We start from the raw sequence: 20010 nt of genomic DNA on the forward strand, positions 1-20010 counted from the left end.
ATAAATTATGTACTTTGAACAGCTGTAGAGAAGACAAAGCTGCAAACAGACAGGTAAAACTTCTGTAGGAGGATTTCTTTAATCTACTTGTATCACCCGAAGTGAGTCACTCCACTGGCTATAAGGAAGGGTTGAATCCAAAGAACAATCCTCCGGTGTGCGGCTGACCCTTCTTCCTATATGGAAGGGTTTACAACCACTTTAAGGCCTCTTTTAGCAAAGTGAAATTAAACCAAAGCTCAATCAAAGGTTTTCTGACTAGTAAAGGTAATAATAGGAACCTACAGGTTACTGTTATCAGGTAGAACTTTTAAATGTTTAAAATGACAGAATCCATTTCATAGTAAATTGTTAATTCAGTCAAAATTAAATGTTTTCTACAGCCATTTATTAATACAATGTTATACTTCTTGAAAATATTCATAGCAGAAGTTTCCAAGATGAAATTGTCATCCTGAAAGTGATTCATAAATCTGCTTATATATTGGTTTTATATTCTGTATAATTACTAATATTTGATGGTGTGTTTATGAGAATCAGGCGCCTTTTTGATCATTCAGTTGTTCCTGGCATATAAATTCCTTCGTCTTGGTTGCTGTCCAACCTTATGTGTGATGGAGTTGAAAGGGAACGGCACATGTGTACAATTATCAGCATTAACAAAGCCAAGTAAAATAAATGTCTCAATGTAAGAAAATAATTTCAATGTAAATGTATATTTTAAAAGCTCTTTTTATGGACAGAAAACTGCAGTAAATGCTTAGGAACAACTCACGCTCTTGGCTGTCACATTATGGTAACTTGATGAACTTACGTGCTTGTTAAAGGTTTGGCTACTGAAAACTGTGTAGTGTCCTTCAGACATCCCCTGTCATTGTGAATTTGCCAGTCCTGATTTGTGATGTGGAGTAATGAGCTCTACTCTACAGTGTACAGGAAAAGCAGACAGTGGAAACACACACAAATGTCTGTGTATATGAGCATTTTCAGGTGCTTTCATTTTTTGTTCATAACTAATGTGATAACTTTATTTTTCAGAATCCAGAAAATAACAAATTTGGAAAATCTTAAAAATCTGGATGTCTTGGACTTGCATGGAAATCAGGTATTGTTTCAGCTGTCAAGAATGTCTGCCAGATGCTATTACAGTCTTGGTGACCTACAAACGAATTATGTATCTTCTCTGAGTGACACCAAAGTATTATTAAGTTCTAGAGCCTGTGAACTCTTACTGAGTTTTAAGTACCGGCTGAAGGTAAATTAACGTAGTGGAATACACAGGGGGAAATTTACTAAAACTGGAGAGTGCAAAATCTGGTGCAGCTCTGTATAGAAACCAATCCGCTCTCAGGTTTTATTGTCAAAGCTTAATTGAGCAAGCTGAAGTTAGCAGTTGATTGGCTACCATGCACAGATGCACCAGATTTTGCACTCTCCAGTATTAGTAAATCAACCACAATGCCTCACAGTGCAACTCTACTTTGGTTGAGGAGATCAATTCTATCCTGGTCAGTTAGACCTGTCAAACAGTAGAACACATACCCAAACATACCCCCTTAGATCAATGTGCATTCAATATGCCAAGATTGCAGAGCACTCACCTTCAAGGTTGGCTGTGTCACATAAAATGCATTGTGTAGTAAATCTTTTCCATTAACCTGGTGACAGTATTAGAGTATATACCCCATGTGCTTATGTTGCTAAATTCAGGGATGCAATTGAGGAATCTGCTAAGACAACACCTCAATTCTGGCATTATACACAATTAGACTTTCATGCTCCAGTACACTAGACAGCAGCCTTTCTCAACCTTTTCAACACAGATGAACCCTTAAAATAACTTTTCTGGTCTCAGGCAACCCCTGCTAAAAATTACTATAGCTACAACTCATAATACATTAGTGTGATGGTTCATGGGAAGAATGTTCCTTACACTTGAGGTTATTGAGAAGAATTACCCCCTTACAGATATCTAAAAAGATCAATAGTATCAGTGGGAACTTATCTAAGAGGCAGAAATTGCTCATTGCTCAAGGAACCTCCAGCAACCTCTGGAGGAGCTTTCGGATTCCATGGAACGCTAGTTGAGAAACCCTGCTGTATACTGTGACCCAGCCAATCTTTAAGGTGTGTGCTTTTCAGTATGGGCTTACTGAGTGTACCTTGATGTAAAGTGGTACAATTAAATGTGTTCTCCTACTATTATTAATATCTTTACCCATTAATGAATTGGGGAACAGATAAGCTGCTGCACCACTTGTTCTTAAGGATCATTTATAAAGAACCAATTCACTTGTAAAGAAACTCCGTGTACAGGCAGGGTATGTTTGATAAATATAGGACTACGTCTTGTCAGTTAAGGATTTAATTAAGCTCCTCTTGCAGTTCTTTCTATTAAAATCAGACACATGGATTCTACATACTCCCTACACCTTCTAGTCACCTGTTACTTCCTGAATGCTGAGTTAGAGGATCTTTCTTCTATAGTCACAAGATCAGATCTTCTAGGAAAATCTGTCAACCAGCAAGAGCAGAACTTTACATTTTTAGAGTTCTGTGCAATGCATCCTCATTCTGCTTACAGGGACCCAAATAAAGGGGAACAAAACCTTGCAACAATAAACTCTGCAAACTGTGTAGCCATATAACACACACACGCTGTACCTTGAATGCAACAAGTATAACCAGGGATGTTACATTAGTGAAACAGAACACAAATTATAAAAAGGAGTCTTCACAGGCAAGCTATAAAACAGCCTTTTGTCAACCAGGATTCTGTGGAACACTAGGGTTTCTCCAGAGGTTAAGGGTTCCTTGAGCAATTTCTGACTTTCAGATAAGCAACCATGAATGAAAACAATTACAGTTAGGTCCAGATATATTTGGACACAGGCACAATTTTAGTTTTTTTCCAGGTATTTACCAAAACATATTCAAGCTATAGTTATATAATGGATATGGGCTGAAAGTGCACACTCTCAGGTTTAATTTGAGGGTATGTGCATCTAAATTGGAGGAAGGGTATAGAAATTACAGCTCTTAGGAGTAGCGGCCCCCCTTTTTCAAGGGAACAAAAGTAATTGGACAGTTGAATCAAAAGCTGTTTCATGGCCAGGTGTGGGCTGCTCCTTCGTTATTTCTTCATCAGTTAAGCAGGTAAAAGGTCTGGAGTTGATTCTAAGTGTGTTATTTACATTTGGAATTTATTGCTGTGAACCTACATCATGCATTCAACTGAGCTGTCCATGCAAGTGAAACAGGCCATTGTAAGGCTTCAAAAATAAAACAAATCCATCAGAGAGATAGCAGCAACATTAGGAGTGGCCAAATCAACAGCTTGGTACATTCTGAGGAAAGAAGAATGCACTGGTGAGCTCAGTAAATAAAAAGAAATGGGCGTCCATGAAAGACAACAGTGGTGGATGATTACAGGATCCTCTCTATGGTAAAGAAAAGCCATTCACAACATCCAGACAAGGGAAGGACACTCTCCAGGAGGTGAGCGTCTCATTATCAAAGTCTACAATCAAGAGAAGACTTCACGAGAGCAAATACAGAGGGTTCACCACAATGCAAACCATTTATAAGCCTGAAGAATAGAAAAGCCAGAGTAGACTTTGCCAAAAAACATCTGAAAAAGCCAGACCAGTTTTGGAAAAGCATTCTTTGGACAGATGAAACTCAGATTATTCTGTGCCAAAATGACGGGAAAAAATAAGTGTGAGGAAGGCTTGGAAAGGCTCATGATCCAAAGTACACAACATCATCTGGAAAACATGGTGGAGGCAGTGGGATGGCATGGGCATGCATGGCTTCCAGTGGCACTGGGTCATGGGTGTTTATTCATGATGTGACAGAAGACAGAAACAGCCAGATGAATTCTGCGGTGTTTACAGATATACGCATTTCACTTGCTGAAGGCAAAACTAAAGGCAGAAAGACCCACAAACAAAGAACAACCGAAGACAGCTTCAGTTAGAACCTGGCAAAGCATCAGAAAGGAGGAAACCCAGTCTTTGGTAATGTCAATGGGTTCCAGACTTCAGGCAGTCATTGCCAGTAAAGGATTATCAGCAAAATATTAAAAATGAACATTTTATTTATGATTATATTCAATTGTCCAATTACTTTTGGTCCCTTGAAAAGGGGGGATGGCTACTCTTAATTCCTAAACCCTTCCTCCAATTTGGATGTGAGAGTGTGCACTTTCAACCCATATCCATTATATACTGTAACTATAGCTTGAATATGTTTTGGTAAATACCTGAAAAAACTAAATTTGTGCTTGTGTCAAAATAAATATGGACCTAACTGTATATTTTTAGCTATGTGTAATGAGGGTCTCTTCTCACTGACAACTAATTTTAGGAGCATTCTTTCCAGTGGCCATCACATTTAAGGATAAGTTCACCTTTGGAACATGTTATATGTTACACCTGTATTTAGGATATTGTGCCTTAGAAGTTCTCTTTTCCCTGTTTCCATCTTCAGGGTAGCTATACTACTTTGTACTGTCCCTTGGAGCCTTTCTGTAGCCACCTTTACGTGTGTGCTTCAGCCTGCAAGCATGCACTTTGTTATCAAGATACTTGGGATAAAAGATCATGTAGTCTTGACATGGGTGGTCATGTCACCATTATTTGACATCTACAGTGCACACTTCAGCCTAGGATGGGGCATGACATTGGTAATGAGGGACCATGTACTCCAAACATGGACAGTCGTATAACCATTGTGTTACGTCTACAATCTGCACTTCCTAACCAGAAGCCTAGGGAAGCAACATCGAGCCAGGGCATTAAGAAGCAATTGGCTGTTGTGACAACAAACTGAGAGACCTATTTTGAAAAAAATACTTCATTCTGTAGGTTTCCTTTGAAAGTGATTACTGTAAATTAAAGGGTTTATTGCTACTTTAAGGCGGAGTCAGTGCAGGAATCACTGTTTGCAGACAGCAAGGTACCATGGGATATGTAGTACTTAGAAATTGTAGGTAAGCAACAGAGGAGAAGCTGCAAAGCATGCAGGGAATCCAAGAAGTTGTGGAAAGAGATGACCAGCAGACAGGCAGAACTCACATGAAAGGAGATTTTTCAAGCAAGTTTTAAAATGAATGTACATGCTGTGACCATAGAATTACATTCTTCATTTATCAGTAGTGTCTTTCCTTGGGTGTAAATTTTGTGTTTTGGCATAGACTGGCATCTACAAGGACATCATGGTTTCAGAATAATTCAACCTGAAAGCTAAAATGGCATTTATTACTTACTAGACTCAATTTATTGTCAGTGAGCTACTATAAAAAGTAGCTCTATAAATACATGTGTGATTTTAGTGCCATGATTTGTTTCTAAAATAACTTGGCACAATAGTGGATTTGCAGGCTCTGTTTTTGACTACATAGATGTTCATGTGGTGCCCACTATGTACCAGACATACTCTGATGAATGTTATGTTGCATACATGGGGAGAATCCCAATCTTTACATTTCATTAAAGACTTGCTTAAAGGTAAGATACACAAACAAGTTGTTTTTTTTTTCCTTTTCTTCTGTTAACTTTTGTCAGAGCCACAGACTTGCCATCAGGAGCAGATACAGGGATGTTTTCAGGTAGCAAATAAAATGAATAGCAAGTTTCAAGTTAACTATTTAGTATAGGGGTCTCCAAACTTTTTAAACAAAGGGCCAATTTACTATCCATCAGACCTTAGAAGGACTTTGGCCAGTCGGAGTAGAAAATTGGTTGGTGTCAGTCATAAATACATCACTGGTATTGCTAGTATTGTTTGGCGGAATAGTGCATCATCATTGGTGTCAATGGGAAAAATAGTGCCCCAATGTTGGTGTTAGTGGTAGGAATAGTGCCCGTTGTTGGTGTCATTAGGAGGTACTATGCCCCACTGTTGGTGTCGGTAGAAGGTGTGGTGCCTCATCATTTGTGTCAGTGGGAGGATTAGAGCCTTGTATCTGTGAGAATAAAAACGCCCCAGGGGCCAGATAAAGGCTTGGAAAAGGCTGCTTTCGTCCTGCAGGCCGCAGTTTGGAGAGCACTGCTTTAGTAGATATTCTGACTTATATTCTGACAGCCTGGCTAGGTTCACACAGGCAGTAGAGGGGCAGCAAAACAGGCAATTTATTCAAGTTCTAACCCTTTTCAACTGCCAATCTCCAAATGAACATGGCAGCTGCTTTGGTGAGTACATATGCCCCAGCTGTGATGTTTAGCTTTGCAGTGTGGCAATTTTAATAGTGTCAGGTTTGACACGACGAGCTAAACGTTTGGCTTGTGGTTGTGATGTAGAATTTCAATGCAAAATCCCCCTTTTGGCTTAAAAAAAAAGACCTCAGGTCGTTGATTGATTAAGCCAGATTTGTAAATACAGCAGTTTGGCAATGTAATTATTCTATAAATAAATAATAGGCAGCACTCCAAACAGCTAACATACTGCTATTCCCTTTATGTGCTCAATTTTATTTTTCTGACTTGAGCTGCCTCAAAGATGCTTATGAGCAAAGGTATAACCTGTCCCTACATGTCATGCAGCTTCCATACTGTCTTCTGCATTGTTATCTATGTATGTTAACAATTACAGTATATGGAAGCAATGTAAAATTGCAGTCAAGATACGACATAAACATTTTTGACAGTTTTGGAATTAAGAGGGCAAGCACATGATTTCACTCAGGCTTCTAGGGATTCATGGCCTCCACTTCTGCATCCCTGGTTGGGATGTAAACAGTGGCATATATTGCAAATGCCTTTCCTATCAGAGGAATATGAACAGACCTCAGACAGTCACACTCAGCGAGGAAACTATTTAAATTTCAGAATTTCTGCACATACGTATAAGGCTGGCTTAATGGACAAGAGCACTTTAGATATTAAGCTCCTCAATGCCCTCCCCTGGCCTATATAACAGTAAGTGTATACCAAGTCTGAAGCTCTAATGGTTTGAAATGCCTGCTTATGATTCGATCAGTGTGCCCAGATCCATCACAACCTAAACTCTAGCTGTGCCAAATTTAGATGCTACCAGTGAATGCACCATGGTGGAGAATGATGGAAATCTACAGCCACACCTTTTTTCATGCATTTACAGACCGCCATTATTCTTTATGGCACATGCACTGGGTGTAGCTTTTAAATGGCTTTCAGGTTGCGGTTGCTCTGGATAGGCTGTGCTGCCATGAGCAAGTTTTTTAAACAATTTTAGATATGAACTTACACTACATTAGCTGCTGCAGAGGCCATGGGGAGGGTTTGGTATCTAAACAAGTAGACCTGTCCTCTGGATTTCCAAGTGATGGTTAAGGTGCGGTTTTAATTTAAGAAGAAATAATAACCCCTAACTAAAATAGCAGTTTTAGATACATTGACCCTTTAAAATTTTGATTTGCCCAGTCTAGCTGAGTGATCTGTTACTGTCTAGTTTATCTTATTGTACGCTACTACTTCTACTGTTTCATAAATCAAGACCACAGATTTGACAGCAGATGGCAATATTGATGTGTTATGTCTCTTTTAGTTGATTTAATTTATATGATATTCTGTTTCTTTACAGATATCTAAAATTGAGAATATTGGCCACCTGGGAGAGTTAAGAGTATTAAACCTTGCTCGGAATCAGATAACAGAAGTGGAAAACTTGAACGGTCTAGACTTGCTGACAGAACTTAACCTGAGACATAATAACATCAGTCTTGTGGTAAGAGGCATATGTATTTATAAACTGTATACTACATTTTTACATTAGTGTTTAGGTTCTTATCACAGAAGGGCAAGAATTGAAGTTATTACTGATCCATAATGCCATCCTTTATATTTTAATTTATTTTATTTATTTCAGGTACTTATATTTAACGCCTTCAATTTTACGCAGCGCTTTATTTATATATATATATATATATATATATATATATATATATATATAGTACATTCACTTCAGTCCCTAACCCTCAAGGGGCGTACAATCTAAGGTCCCTAACTCACATTCATACATACACATACTAGGGCCAATTTAGACAGGATCCAATTCACCTACCAGCATGTCATTGGAGTGTGGGAGGGAACCGGAGTACCTGGAAGAAACCCACGCAGGCACAGGGAGAACATGCAAACTCCATATGGTCAGTGACTTCCTACATTGGGGTCTTAAATTCCTGGGAACGAGTGACCAGTTAACATCAGCTTAAAGTGGTTCTAAACGTAAAAAAAATTTTTTAATGAAGGAATGCATTAAGGTAAATGCCCCCAAACACTTACCTAAGTCCTCTATCGATCCAACACTGTGCCCAGCTACATCTCTTCTCTTTTTACTCCCTCCTTTCACAAGGCACTCTGAGAGCAATGGGAGCCATTGGCTCCTGCTGCTGTCAGTCAAATCCTATAAAGAGGGGATGTGGCTGAGCCACCCTATATGTGTCTATAGATGTACATAGGCTGGCTCAGGAGTGTGACAAATGTGGGTGTCCAACCACTGCCATCTTCACCGACTTGTGACAAAAGACCGGTCTGTCTCACACCGCGCTGTCATTTATGTAACAATAGCGCTCTCAGCCCCACATTGCACAAAGATTTTCCAGCTTGCAGGACCACAATCTTGGAGCAAACACACTAAAGAGCGATTGTAAATTGGGTTTAGTTAATTAAGCAATTATCTCTTTAAACTGCCACCACCACCTTTTTTTACTGAGAAGGAGGAAACAGTATTTGCAATAATAAATATGATTTTAGAATAAATGTCTGTAAAATGCACTGTCACCACAGACAGATATGTTTAGAGATTTATACTACAGTAGCACACTTCAAGAGACAGTGAATCTTTTAGTTTGCATTAAAAACCTTAGAGAGAATTTCAACATTTTTCAAAATAGGGTTTAATAATGAAAAGGTCAAAATAGTGCTAATAAAATATTTCCAGAAAAAGGGTGTTACAAGGAAACAATAAAGCAACAGAGAAATAAAAAGGAGTTGAAAATGAAGAATACTTACAAATCCTGGTTTCAGCAAAGACCAGTGCATAGGCAAAAACGGTACAGTGGCTTTCACAAGTCCTGTTAGGTGCTCCTTGGTTTGATGTTAAAACAAGAGCATTCCCCTTTTTTTTGTCGTATCAAAGGGGTGTTCACAGAGACCATCTGACCAATGAAGGGTCTGAGGGGTGGTTGCTGGGATGTCACCACTTTTATGATCAAGTCCCAGATACAGTTTTCTATAAGTATTCATATCTCTAAATATCTACAGGGTACAGTCAGCTACCCTGCATTATATTAGCCAGCATAAAATTAGCTTCAAAATGGATATAGATATGACCGGTCTCGGATATCTATTTCTTCTAGGAGGGGTGTGGAGGCCTAATCCACTCTGGTACCTCCTAGCATAGATGTTTGGTAAAAATGCTACCCAATACCTGATGAAGTTGAATATGACTTTATTCTGGCTATACGGTCATAATTTCAGAAATTTTGAAATATAGTGGGATGATGATAGCTTCTACTGAGAAAAACAGATATGTATGTTCCAATTAAGGTATTTATAATCGAATGTCTGTTAATTCTTTTAGTTACTGAAGCAGCTAAATCAGACACTTTTATTTGCTCTGAGATGTGTATTGGGGGTTAAATTATGCTAGTCCTGTTAACAGACAGATAACAGGAGTCTGGCATTAGTTTATAGTTGTGTATTTGCATAAACTGAAGGAAGGATGGGGGAAAAGTCATTGTAGCTATGCCTTCTTATCACAAAATGGCATGGAAGACTTGTGACGTGAACAAAATGACTTCTACATGCACAGCTATTCGGGTGCCAGGTACACATGATCAGAACAGAGAGCATGCCCGCATGTGTGCTTCTATAGCACATAGCTTGCTATGGGGGCACATGAAGGAAGTAGAAGTGGACAGCACTGGAGGGGGACTCCAGAAGAGAGGGTAAAGAACTGCTCTGTGCAATAGCATTGCACAGAGCTGATAAGTATACCCTCATTTTTATTTTAATACATTTTGGCTTTACAACCACATGAAATACCATTGGGGAAGGGTGGTAGGATTCTCCTACAGGTTACCTCGCCTCTAAAACATTTATAATAATTGTACATATTGAATATGAAGTAATAGCTGTTATTTTCTTTACTGTATTTCTCAGTCATTTTCCATCCTGTGACCAGACTATTTAGCAGTTTCAAATTGCTAATAAAATGCTGTTGGCAGTACCATAGTCAGTCTTTCAGCAATTTATTTGACATTCGTTAGCCAAAATGTTCCTGTTATTCATTTTCATGCAATTTAATGACTGGTCATGCTCAATTTCTACTTTTGTTTCTTAACAAACTTTAAAGGGAAACTCCACTCCATGCCATATTGTAATTAAAATATAACAACTTACGGCAAAATGTTATTTTCTTTTTTTTTGGATAGAATAGAGAGGGATTAGAATACCTGTCAGCTTTTTTATTGCTGTCTGTGCCCCTGTTAGGGAGGCTCACCCTCTCTATTTTTCCTGTTTATCATTATCATTGAAAGTGAAAGTGAAAAAATATCCTAAATTTGGGTTGTCCCCAGAAAATTAATATAGGAAAAATCTTCCATTAGTTCTGGTGATCTGGGGGTCCCAATGGATTTCCTTAATTTGTAGGGATTTCCTCTGACTTCCTGTTTTGGGTATGCTGCAGGAAATAAAGGTAAATCTCCCCAATGGGACACAGATGGCAAAAAGAAAAACCTGACAAGGGTTATAACCCTCCCTTACTCTATCCAAAATTGTACAAAAAGTTTTGCCTATAGTTCTATTAGTTCTAATGCTATTAAAAATTACCACTCATTTTCAGTCTGCAGTGTTGTAATTTTCTGTAAACTTCAATGCAATATGGCAACCTGGAGGCCTTCATTTCTGCTTGTGTGATTGGCTCACTGATTTTCCCAGAAGTCTGCACTAAGATGCAAGTCAAATTTTAGATATCATCTGCAATAGGAAATTCTATTTTTAGTAAGATACTTCTCAAGGGTTAGTTACTTCTAAAGAGATGCAAACACCACAACTTTCCTCATTAGAACACTGTAAGTGCACCAGCTGATAAACAACACAGACACTCCCATTAGGGAAGCCTTCCAAGGACATAGTTGAAAGTGCAGCTTTTTCTTAAAGAGTAACTCCACTTTTGTTTAGCAGAACTGCTTTCTCTCTCCCTCCTAACTGGACTCAGCGAGAGCAGCGGCTTATTGGCTCCTGCTGCTGTCATTCAAATCCAGCAACGAGGGAGTGGGGGTTGGGGTTGAGCCACACTGTGTGAGTCAATAGACACACACAGCACTGCTCGAGATCGAGCCTGCACCTGTGCCACCATAGGAAGTGGCTTCCCATGGTGGCACATGGAGAAGAGGAAGAGCCAGGAGCGTCGGAAGGGGACCCCAGAAGAGGAGGATTGGGGCTGCTCTGTGCAAAACCAATGCCTAGAGCAGAAAAATATAACGTTTGTTTTATTTTTTTAACAAAAAGAACCTTTACAATCACATTAGGCGTGAAGTCACTTTCTGTGCGTGTGTACAGTGTATATATATTGTTATCACTTAACTGACATATAAAAAAGGGACATCCCCAGATTAACGCATCATTAAAAACTGCGGACTACAGTTAATATGGAAAAGTGTTTAATTATGGATAGAGTGGAGAAAAGTAGAACTTGCGTCAGGCTTTTATTGCTACCTAGTGGAGAACTACACTCTCACCTTCTTTTTTGAAGTGGTTGTAAACATCAGACCTGAAATGTGAACAAAGCGTATCCCTCTATAGTGTGTGCTTTTCTCAATCCAGAGCACTAAGTGTCATTTCTGTCCGCTGCATTATTCCTCTATGCTATCTGCGTAAGTCACTTCTGTTAAATTTTCCTGACACTGAGAGAAAATTGGTGACAGGGAAGGGCTCAGCCTATGATTGACGGCCTCAGCTCTGTTCTTGTGTGCTGTGTGAAGGGTGTGTGTTCCTTCCCTCCAATCCATCTCAGAGCTCACTGAGTGTAACTTCGTCTCCTCAATTCCAGTGCTTTTCAGATCTGAGAGATCCTGTGTAAATTCTGCACTTTGAATATATGTAGGGAGCATACTACTGTAGATAAACATGTACAACTTATGTAGAAGGATTTGTTTCATCTCTGTGTATCACCTGAGGCCAGTCACTTCACTGGATATTTGTAAGGGTTTACAACCATTTTAATGAATTTGGTAGAAACAGATTTGAAATTTCATAAAGTTTATATTTCCCGTGCATAGAGACTTGTGGTAGACTTTAAAATCAGGCATATTGCTTAAAAAGCAATGACCAGTGCTACTATCTGACACTTTTGGGTGTGTTGGATACCGGGTGTGTTGGATACCGGGTGTGTTGGATACCGGGTGTGTTGGATACCGGGTGTGTTGGATACCGGGTGTGTTGGATACCGGGTCCTGTACTTTGTGGCTTCTCCTGAGGGACACTATTTCATTACAGGACACAGTAATGAAGTAGCATCCAGAAGAAGGAATCATGGTGCCCATGATGGTGGGGGACGCCAAGCACACATCATTCTCACCTATGCAAGAATTAGGAAGTAGGAGCGGGATACTGTCACAAAAAAAGTACCCAAAAAATGAAACTTTGCACATATATTAGATGATGGGAGGGGAGAAGGAGGGTGAGCTGCATGTTTATTATTGCATTAAAGTGTTACTAAACCCAAAACAGTAAAATCAGTCTGTATATGCAGTAAAGCATGCTTGTTATACTCGCTGTGGAACCCAAGGGAATAATCCTCTGCACTGTGTAAAAAGGCTGTTTGATCCTGACTTCTCTGATCCTCCTTCTTCCAGTGTCCCCCTCTTATCTCCTGATTAGACATATATCATGCGGAGACACTCTGCACATGCTCAGTTTGGTGTGTATATAGAGAGGTTTTTGTTTTTTTTTCTTGGTAGAGTGCATGTGATCAGCACAGGGCCAATGAGCACTGTTCAGACAGAGGTTCTGCATCCTTCTAGAGCAGAATGAAAACTCCTACAAGCTTTGACCAGTGCTCTGCTGGACACTGATAGAAGTCACAAGACTGCTCTAACTGCTGATGAGAAAAGGTATCTAGCAGTTTATAGTTACTAAAAGAATTTCCGTGTACTGTGGGAGACCAGATATAGTGAATGCAGGGTCCTGGGTTTAGTAACACTTTAAGGTCTCCTTTAAGTGCACATAGCTATGTACATACAGAAAATTTAACAATCTCCCTTGTTACTCCTAAACTTGAAGTAGTGCTAATAACTCTGAAATTACTTTTGACCTGTTTCTTTTCTCTCGGTGGTCTGGTAGTCACAGCTGCAGGATATAGCAAGGTCTTAAGCTGGCTTTATATGGGGTAAATGTTGGACGGTTTCCTCCTGGCAGCTACACGCTCAACATCCTTCAGTCTGAAAATTTAAGGAGCTGGGCAGGAAAATTCTCACCTGAATCCAATCATATGCAGTCACTATTTGTGTATGCTGACAGCCGGAGGTGCTGGCTGTCAGATTGCAATCGCCTGCAGGGGAGATTTTATTTTAATTTTTTTTTTTTCTTTAGCTTGCATGAGGAAATTGATAGATTTGTCTCATACGGCCCAACAAAATCTTAGTGTATGGCCGGCTATTAGATCCTTTCACATGGGGGTTCTGTTTGTTTCATCAGTTCAGTCACGTTTTCTTTCAAAGAAAGTTTCCAAAAATCAGTTTTTCAGTTTTTACATTGGTTTTTACATCGGTTTTTTTACATCTACTACTTATACAAAAACTTATGTAAAAACTGACTGTCCGTTTACATCCTTTTTTTGTCTGTTCTGTTTTTTAACGGAAGAAAGGTAAGGCTTTGATCCATTCCTAAAACGGATGTTGATGGATGCAGATGTAAATGGATGTAAACAGATGATTATCCGTTTTTTCCATAGAGATGCATTGATGTCCGTTTTTCATCCATCAACAGATGGATGAAAAATGGAACCCCTGTGCGAATGGGGTCTATGTGAGGCAGAAGAACTGGTTGGCTGCTTGTGCCTGGGCATGCTTCAGAAAGCACCAAATCCTGGTACCCAGAGGCAATCTGAACCTGCTAAAATTAAAATATGAATTTATCAAGAGCTACATAGCTAGTCATGTTGACAAAGAACACATCAAGTTCTGCAAAATCCTTTTTACATTCCATTAAGGAGTTCCATTAGGGAGTAGCAAGGTTTTTGGGGTGCTATACATTGCAGTAGGGCTCATTTTGGTACTTGAGAATGCATTAATCAATGTCATACATACAAGGCATCTAGGCTGCACAGTAGACACTATTGAGGTTAGTGGGAGTTTCCTTCTTGCGCTTGGGATTTGCATCTAGATGCTTTTTTGCATACTGTTTCAACATATACTGTGAGATCTCTTCTTTATTCAGACTTACATTGAATTGCCAACATCAAGCACAGATCTGTCTTCAAACTGTAACGTTGCATGTTATTTGGCAGAAAGTTCAAATTTTTTACGCATTGATTTGATTTAGTACCTCCACTTTGCTTGTTCCTCTAATTCAACACATTTTGAAAGTTTTCAGCACAAATGACAGAAGAAATCAATCACATACTATATGCCTGGAGGTAGAGAACATATTTTATTGTATGTGTTAAAAGAAAAGAATAAAACTATGTTTGCTCATAGATGTAACCCATTTATTGTAAAGTCGTGTGATGATTATTTTAATGGATTTATGTAGACCTGTTGCAGTGTGTCATTATAGAAGAAAAGAAGACCTGGTCATGTAGTTAAATCTAAATTCAAAAGAAAATTTGCTTTAAATACACTATACAAATGTAATTTACACATCTTTAAGAATCTTGAGCCATTCAGGTTCTGATTCACATACTTTCTGCTCCAAAAGAGTTTACAGTCTAATGTCTCTAACATGGTCATACAAACACATGCACACACATACACTAGGGTCTTTTTGGGTGAAATTCCAGCCCAGGGACAAATAATCTCCACTGGGTGTTCAAAGTGTATCTATAGCTAGATTTTTTTCGTATAGGGGACAAAAACCTTTTTTAGGCTCCATTCACATTTGTATGTCTGCAAAGTCACGCAATTTCCAGTGCCACTTTGGAGTTCGACTTTGGAGAAACTTTACACTCTCTGGCACTCAAGTCGCAATAAAGTAGTGCAGGAACTTTGTCAAAGTTGCTGCAGCTTTAGGTCGTGTAGATCCAAACGGGTGCTATGGAAAACCATGGGCTGCGACTTGTCTTGTGGCTATATGTGCCCAAAGTTCCATGACAAGTCACACAAGTGTGAACAGAGCCTAAATGTTTTTATTGCTGTCTATGCTCTTGATGTTGAGAGCCTGTCTCTATGTTGGTCCTGGTTACCATTGTCACTGTGGCATAAAGTGATAAAAAACAAAAAATGTTAAGAGTTGTCACTGGAACAGGAGGTGGGATAACTTTCACAGCAACAATTGTCTAACAAGGGAAATCCCCTGATTTTGAAGCGACTTCAGCTCACTTCCTGTTGTGTCTCCATGAAGTGAAAGGAGATTTACCCAATGGGACAGAGAAAAAAAAGTAATTGTAGTCCTTTCTTACCCTATCCAGAACAAAAAAAAAAACCCCACTGGCTATAGGTATATTATAATTAAAGTGCCAATGTAACCAAGGTTTAAAATATTGCCCCTTTCTTTCTCCCAACTCATAAACATGCTGCATATGGTTTGTAAAATAGCTCCGTGTAAATACAATTTTTAAAAAAAATCTTTTCGATGTGATCACTAAGCTCCGGGTGCTCTGTGCAAAGGAGCGGCTCGATGGTGGGACTGAATTCCCAGACCTGTGACATTACTCACCAGCTTCCATTGTTCCTCCATTGTCTGCGCTCTCTCCCATCAACTGCAGCAGGCGCTCACTGACACAGCAGAGCCGGAACATAGTAATCACGTGACTGTACCGAGGAAGATTTAAAGAAATTTTTACATTAGATATTTTAAAAACAGTATACATGGTGGAGAAGGGCTGTTGGTAAAAACCTGTTATTATTTAAAAGGAAAACTCTACTTTAATGGGAGGAAAATTATAACAAATAAAAAAAATATATAGTATATACGATTGCTACACAAGCCATATTCTAATTTAAAAGCTAAGTTCCTCTTTCAAAAAATAATAAATGCATATGTTTTTGGAGGTAAAATATGTGCATTTATATCCTCCCCCCCCCCCCCCCCCCCGTAGGCGATCACAGGTGCAATGTCAGGCTCCTGCACATCCTCCCTACGGCCCTGTGGCCATATCTCTGTACAGGCTGTCTGTTTCAGAGCTGCAGGAAGACTGAATGGACTGTGAGCATGCTCATCAGCACCCTCACAGTCCATTGAAACTACTAGTTTGTCTGCTGTGGTGGATATAGGACTTATAGTTTTCTCATTCACAGACTTCTGTGAATGAATGATGTAGTGTGGGCAGATACACTCCAATTTTAAATTGTGACAGAGGGTTTGGGGAGAAGAATCCCTGTTTGCTGTCACAGTGGGGGTGGGGGGTGGAAGGGCTGCTGCAGAGTGTAGCATGTCACTAAAGATCGACTTACCCTTGACACTGGGTTCACAGTAGCCCGCACGCTGCAGGCTGGTTGCAGATGTAAGAATTGCACGTTTCCGCACCTGCCACCACATTGTGCTGCTCTTGTGAAACACACAGGGCTGCCATTCATTCTGAATGGCACCCTGATGCACCTCAGTCCGCAGCTTGATTATGGGTGCGAAAACCACAGGTTCAGAGGCGTCCCTAGGGTTGGTAATACTTGGTGACACCCCCTCCGACGATCCCTGCAGAATGGATCGGATCTGTGGATTGAGCATAATGGATCGGACTCCGATCCATTATGCTCAATCCACAGATCCGATCCATCCTGCAGGGATCGTCAGCTTTCTTTACAACTTACCTTTTCTTGGAGTGGGTCTGGTGTCACCCCGTATAGGTTGCATGCCGACGATCCCCGCAGGATCGTTGGCTTGCTTTACAACTTCCCTTTTTGTGGAGCGGGTCCGGTGTCACCCCCGTGCGGTCGGTATCACCTGCTGTGGACCGCACCCCCTGCACCTGCTTCGGGCGCCACTGCACAGGTTTACCCACGGATGCGTTTCTGAAAAGGTGCATGCATCTTTTTTTGTGCGGGACACATTCAAATGAATGGGCCTGAGCAAACGCGGGCCGCATGGCCCATACTAGTGTGAACCAGGCCTTAATGCCATTAAAATGACATTCCTATGTGCATCTACTGTATTCTTCTGTACAATTTAGTGTATTATGACAACCTACAGGCCTTCTGTACACAGTATAGAATTTCCCAAGCTATGTAATTTCATGCTTGTGTGATTGGCCTACTGATTTTCCCAGAAGTCTGCATTAAGATACAAGTCAGATTTTAAGCGTCCTCTGCAACTAAAATGTAATTTTCATGAGATACACCCATAGGGTCAATTACTTCTAAAGGAATGCAAACCCTGCAACTTTCCTCATTAGAACACTACAAGTGCATCAGCTGATTAATAATGAAAAAGTCATTCACATTCACTCTGCACATAATCCAAAGAGCTATTCCTTCAGAGCAGAAATGGGTAGGAATCTGCAACAAAGTTTGTTAAAATTGTTTCAGTGTGCATAGATCACCCTGTAGGCAGTACTTCTTTTTTTTTCTCAACAAAAGTGCAGGTACTCTTTAAAAGTGTGAATAGTGCAACATTTTCTATACTGTGAATTTACAGGTTAGGACATTACTAAAGATCTTTAAATTATGTATTTTTTTATATTATAAAATTGTATTTGATTTCTACATGTTTCCAAATGGCCAGCAATACACTGTCAGTTGCAAAAAGTGATTGGTGAGTCTGTGCGTTAAATTATTCACATGATGGTGACACACAGCATGAAATATTGAATGGTTCTGCATACTGCAAATGTTCAAATTAAATTTAGCAATGGCAATCTGTAAGCAATGGTTGTAATTGTATTTTTTCTAGCCAGATGTCATTATCCATGACCTCCCATTGAAATTGGCCGAGGCTTTGTTTTGTTGGATTCTCAGAGCACCGTCTTGTTTCTGCTCTGCGGATGATCAGCAGCCTCGCCACTATGCGGTTAAAATGCTGATTGTGCATGTTGGCTACTGAAAGCAATGACTTCTCTCCCTCCATCGCTCTTCCCCCACCCCTCCCACTGCTGATCACCTTGTATGTGCAGCTGCTTCTGCAGAACGGCTTCCTGCACAGAAACACTCCCAGTTATCCCCATACGCTCCACAATAATCAATGCTGCATCAGGACCACAGCAATTAGCAGAGTGTACTGTATCAGCTGAGCAGATGTTCCTGCTCTACGTCACGTAATCTCACTGATGTAGTGAATCTCTGCTTCCTTCTAGAGAGATGTGGATACTTTGCCCAGCCTCCAGCTCCTTTATCTCAGCTTTAACAATATATCAAGGTAAGGACGCGCTGTATTTTCAGTTTTAAGATAAACTACGTTGTATATTCATTTGGATGCTGCTAGTCCTGTCTTCTGTGCTGTATAATGTGATGCATTTGTAACAACAGGGGCACAATGTCCTTGCAGCTTGGTAGAAGATCTTCAGTAACATGTGAATGATAGGTCTACTTTAGCATATCAAGCAGCTGCCACACCCTCCTATCTACAGACCAACTGCAGCTCAGAGTTGGAGAACATAGGAGCGAGGAAACTCCTGCCGCCGTAGTTTCGTGTCTGATATTCTTGATCCACTGTCCATAAGTGTTAGATGGTCACATGGTTGTCTTTGTGTTCTGAGGAATGTATGATGTCAGTCAGTTGTCTGCAGTATGTTTTATGTAAAACTGCATTCTGTTATCTTCCTGTAGGCCCTGGACGTTTATTTATTTATTTATTTTTGCTGCAGGTCACTTAAGTGGTTTGCTGCAGCAGGCACATTATGCTGCACATTAAGAACAGGGCATACTTGTAAACTATATAAACTGAGCTTAGCAATGCATTTTTTTTAGTAATGTAGATTGTACAGGAGCAATTCACAAAGCTAAAACACCTGGATAAGAAGCCTTTTTTTTATTAAAGTGACAGTTATTTTCAGCTGAGCCAAATATAATTTCAAAAATCACAATCAGGTGCTTCAAAACAGAAATCCTTATTCTTGTGTAAAGTTTTTCAAATTAAATTTATGAATGCAAAATGCAAAGTTGTCAACTGTAGCTAATATATAAACTTTAAAAAGTTAAGAATAGAACAAGGGATTTTTTTTTTAATTTCTTCAGTTGGGTAACTGTTCTGTTCATATTTCTGTATTAAATAAAAACTTTGGTGCAATATGTGGTATTTATAATGTTATTATAAATTAGCCTCTGCTTTCCATTTCATTTTTCCTTTCCTTCTATTTTTTTTTTTCCTTTCCTTCTATTTTTTTTTTTTTTCCTTTTTTTCCTTTCCTTTTTTTTTTCTTTTCTTTTCCTTTCCTTTGCATTTTTCCTTTATCCCTTTTCCTTTCATGTTTCCTTTTTCTGTTTGTTTCTTTTCCCCTTCCCTTTTTCCTTATTCCTTTCCCCTTCCCTTTTTCCTTATTCCTTTCCCCTTCCCTTTTTCCTTATTCCTTTCCCCTTTCCCTTTTTCCTTATTCCTTTCCCCTTTCCCTTTTTCCTTATTCCTTTCCCCTTTCCCTTTTTTTTTCTTCTTTTCCCCTTTCCCTTTTTCTTTCTTCTTTTCCCCTTTCCCTTTTTCTTTCTTTCTTATTCCATTCCCCTTCCCCTTTTTATGTTATTCCTCTCCCTTTTCCTTATTCCCTTTCCCTTATTCCTTCCCCTTCCCCTTTTCCTTATTCTTTTTTCCTTTTATCCTTTTTCCTTTCCTCTTCCTTATGCATTTTTTCCCTTCCCTTTTTCTTTATTTCTTTCCCCTTCCCCTTTTTCTTATTCCTTTCCTTCTCCCCTTTTCCATCTCCTCTTTTCCTTTATTCCTTTCC

The 20010-nt window shown here is 39.5% G+C and overlaps 1 protein-coding gene across 1 annotated transcript in view; it reads left to right on the forward strand.

The window, feature by feature from the left end:
• The window catches only part of LOC149427693 (uncharacterized), a gene marked incomplete at its 3' end in the record, with an annotated part of 39440 nt that extends 20949 nt beyond the window's left edge, over window positions 1-18491 (forward strand). The window contains exons 6-8 of the mRNA XM_089667768.1: window positions 1039-1105; window positions 7564-7707; window positions 18430-18491. Coding sequence (XP_089523894.1) covers window positions 1039-1105; window positions 7564-7707; window positions 18430-18491 — 273 coding nt within the window. The remainder of the gene's footprint in view (window positions 1-1038; window positions 1106-7563; window positions 7708-18429) is intronic.
• Window positions 18492-20010: the final 1519 nt, after the last annotated feature.

This window comes from Staurois parvus, unplaced genomic scaffold (genome assembly GCF_062004578.1).
Source record: "Staurois parvus isolate SC_StPar_1 unplaced genomic scaffold, SC_StPar_1.0 ptg003574l, whole genome shotgun sequence".
NCBI lineage: Eukaryota > Metazoa > Chordata > Amphibia > Anura > Ranidae > Staurois > Staurois parvus.